Here is a 2,500-nt window from a genome sequence, read left to right as displayed (position 1 = left end):
TTATTAATCACTGTGTTTATTAATCATCACTGTGTTTAATATTAATCACTGTGTTTATTAATCATCACTGTGTTTAATATAAATCACTGTGTTTATTACTCATCACTGTGTTTATTAATCATCACTGTGTTTATTACTCATCACTGTGTTTATTACTCATCACTGTGTTTAATATTAATCACTGTGTTTATTACTCATCACTGTGTTTAATATTAATCACTGTCTTTATTATTCATCACTGTGTTTATTAATCATCACTGTGTTTATTATTCATCACTGTGTTTATTATTCATCACTGTGTTTAATATTAATCACTGTGTTTAATACTCATCACTGTGTTTAATATTAATCACTGTGTTTATTACTCATCACTGTGTTTATTACTCATCACTGTGTTTAATACTCATCACGGTGTTTATTATTAATCACAATGTTTATTATTAATCACTGTGTTTATTATTCATCACTGTGTTTTTTATTAATCACGGTGTTTATTATTCATCACTGTGTTTAATATTAATCACTGTGTTTAATATTAATCACTGTGTTTAATACTCATCACTGTGTTTATTATTAATCACTGTTTATTATTAATCACTGTGTTTATTATTAATCACGGTGTTTATTATTAATCACAATGTTTATTACTCATCACTGTGTTTATTATTAATCACTGTGTTTATTATTCATCACTGTGTTTATTATTAATCACGGTGTTTATTATTAATCACTGTGTTTATTACTCATCACTGTGTTTATTACTCATCACTGTGTTTAATATTAATCACTGTTTATTATTAATCACTGTGTTTATTACTCATCACTGTGTTTAATACTCATCACTGTGTTTATTACTCATCACTGTGTTTAATATTAATCACTGTGTTTATTACTCATCACTGTGTTTAATATTAATCACTGTGTTTATTATTCATCACTGTGTTTAATATTAATCACTGTGTTTATTACTCATCACTGTGTTTAATACTCATCACTGTGTTTAATACTCATCACTGTGTTTATTATTAATCACTGTGTTTAATATTAATCACTGTGTTTATTATTCATCACTGTGTTTAATATTAATCACTGTGTTTATTACTCATCACTGTGTTTATTATTAATCACTGTGTTTATTATTCATCACTGTGTTTATTATTAATCACGGTGTTTATTATTAATCACGGTGTTTATTATTAATCACTGTGTTTATTACTCATCACTGTGTTTATTACTCATCACTGTGTTTAATATTAATCACTGTTTATTATTAATCACTGTGTTTATTACTCATCACTGTGTTTAATACTCATCACTGTGTTTATTACTCATCACTGTGTTTAATATTAATCACTGTGTTTATTACTCATCACTGTGTTTAATATTAATCACTGTGTTTATTATTCATCACTGTGTTTAATATTAATCACTGTGTTTATTACTCATCACTGTGTTTAATATTAATCACTGTGTTTAATATTAATCACTGTGTTTATTACTCATCACTGTGTTTATTACTCATCACTGTGTTTAATACTCATCACTGTTTCTGCTTCAGGAATCACGTCGTTACTTGCTAAAGGTGTTTATGACGCAGCATTTCCTTTACACGATGTAAGATATTGTTTAATAACAGTATAATAACATGTTTATATGTTTATTGTGACATGATGAAAGTTCAGTAAATCTGTCGTGTGAGTGAAGAGAGTGAGAATCAACACTCACAGATGGAGGCTGATCACATCCCTGTGATTCTACAAGTTCTCATCATTCACTCATTAATCTGATCAAATGAAAATGTCTGTAAATGTGCAGCATTAAATATGTGAGTGTGAGGAGTGAAGGATGAACTGAGCTGTGTTTCTGCAGGGAGACTTTAACTCTGACGTTAAAGAGCTTCGCAATGACAGACAGGTGAGTTCTGATTGGACGTCTGAAGCTCGGGGTGGAGTTCAGGATACACTTTTACTGAAAGAGTGTGTGTGTGTGTGTTTGTGTGTGTCTGCATGTGTGTCTGTGTGTCTGCGTGTGTGTGTGTGTGTGTGTGTGTGTGTGTGTGTGTGTGTGTGTGTGTGTGTGTTTCCTCAGTTGTTACATGATGAATGGGCCAATTATGGAGTTTTCTTCAAGTATCAGCCCGTCGATCTCATCAGGTATGAGAACTTCTCTAGAAGATGCTCAGCTCTGTATATATCTGTATATACAGAATGAATGCTTCAGAAATCTAGAACCCTTCAGGTTCCCTTAACCCTCTAGTACAGTGATCTCCAGTTTGTAGTGAAACCCATTTTTAAACTCAGAACACAGGTTCGTCTAAAGAAAAGCAGAAGATATCTGGAATGTTCTGAATGCAACCTCAAGGAGTTTAAAGCTTTAATCTCAACATTAAACATTATTAGAAACAGCAGAACAGTCTGGTGGTTGTTCTGGTGGACACTTTAGTGTGTAGTACAAACTCTCAGGCATGATCACAGAGCCATCTCAAATAATCAATAATAAT

The 2,500-nt window shown here is 31.3% G+C and overlaps 1 protein-coding gene across 2 annotated transcripts in view; it reads left to right on the top strand.

Annotated features, from left to right (window-relative positions):
• Positions 1 to 2,500, top strand: part of LOC113649648 (anoctamin-1) — a 19,982-nt gene that overhangs the window by 6,060 nt on the left and 11,422 nt on the right. For both annotated transcript variants that reach the window (XM_047822522.1, XM_047822521.1), the window contains exons 8-10: positions 1,559 to 1,614; positions 1,870 to 1,914; positions 2,089 to 2,153. In XM_047822522.1, the coding sequence (XP_047678478.1) occupies positions 1,559 to 1,614; positions 1,870 to 1,914; positions 2,089 to 2,153 (166 nt within the window). The remainder of the gene's footprint in view (positions 1 to 1,558; positions 1,615 to 1,869; positions 1,915 to 2,088; positions 2,154 to 2,500) is intronic.

Source organism: Tachysurus fulvidraco, chromosome 13 (genome assembly GCF_022655615.1).
Source record: "Tachysurus fulvidraco isolate hzauxx_2018 chromosome 13, HZAU_PFXX_2.0, whole genome shotgun sequence".
NCBI classification, from domain to species: Eukaryota; Metazoa; Chordata; class Actinopteri; order Siluriformes; family Bagridae; genus Tachysurus; species Tachysurus fulvidraco.
Note: the sequence above shows the minus strand (reverse complement) of the source record. Positions and strands in the feature narration are given on the sequence as shown.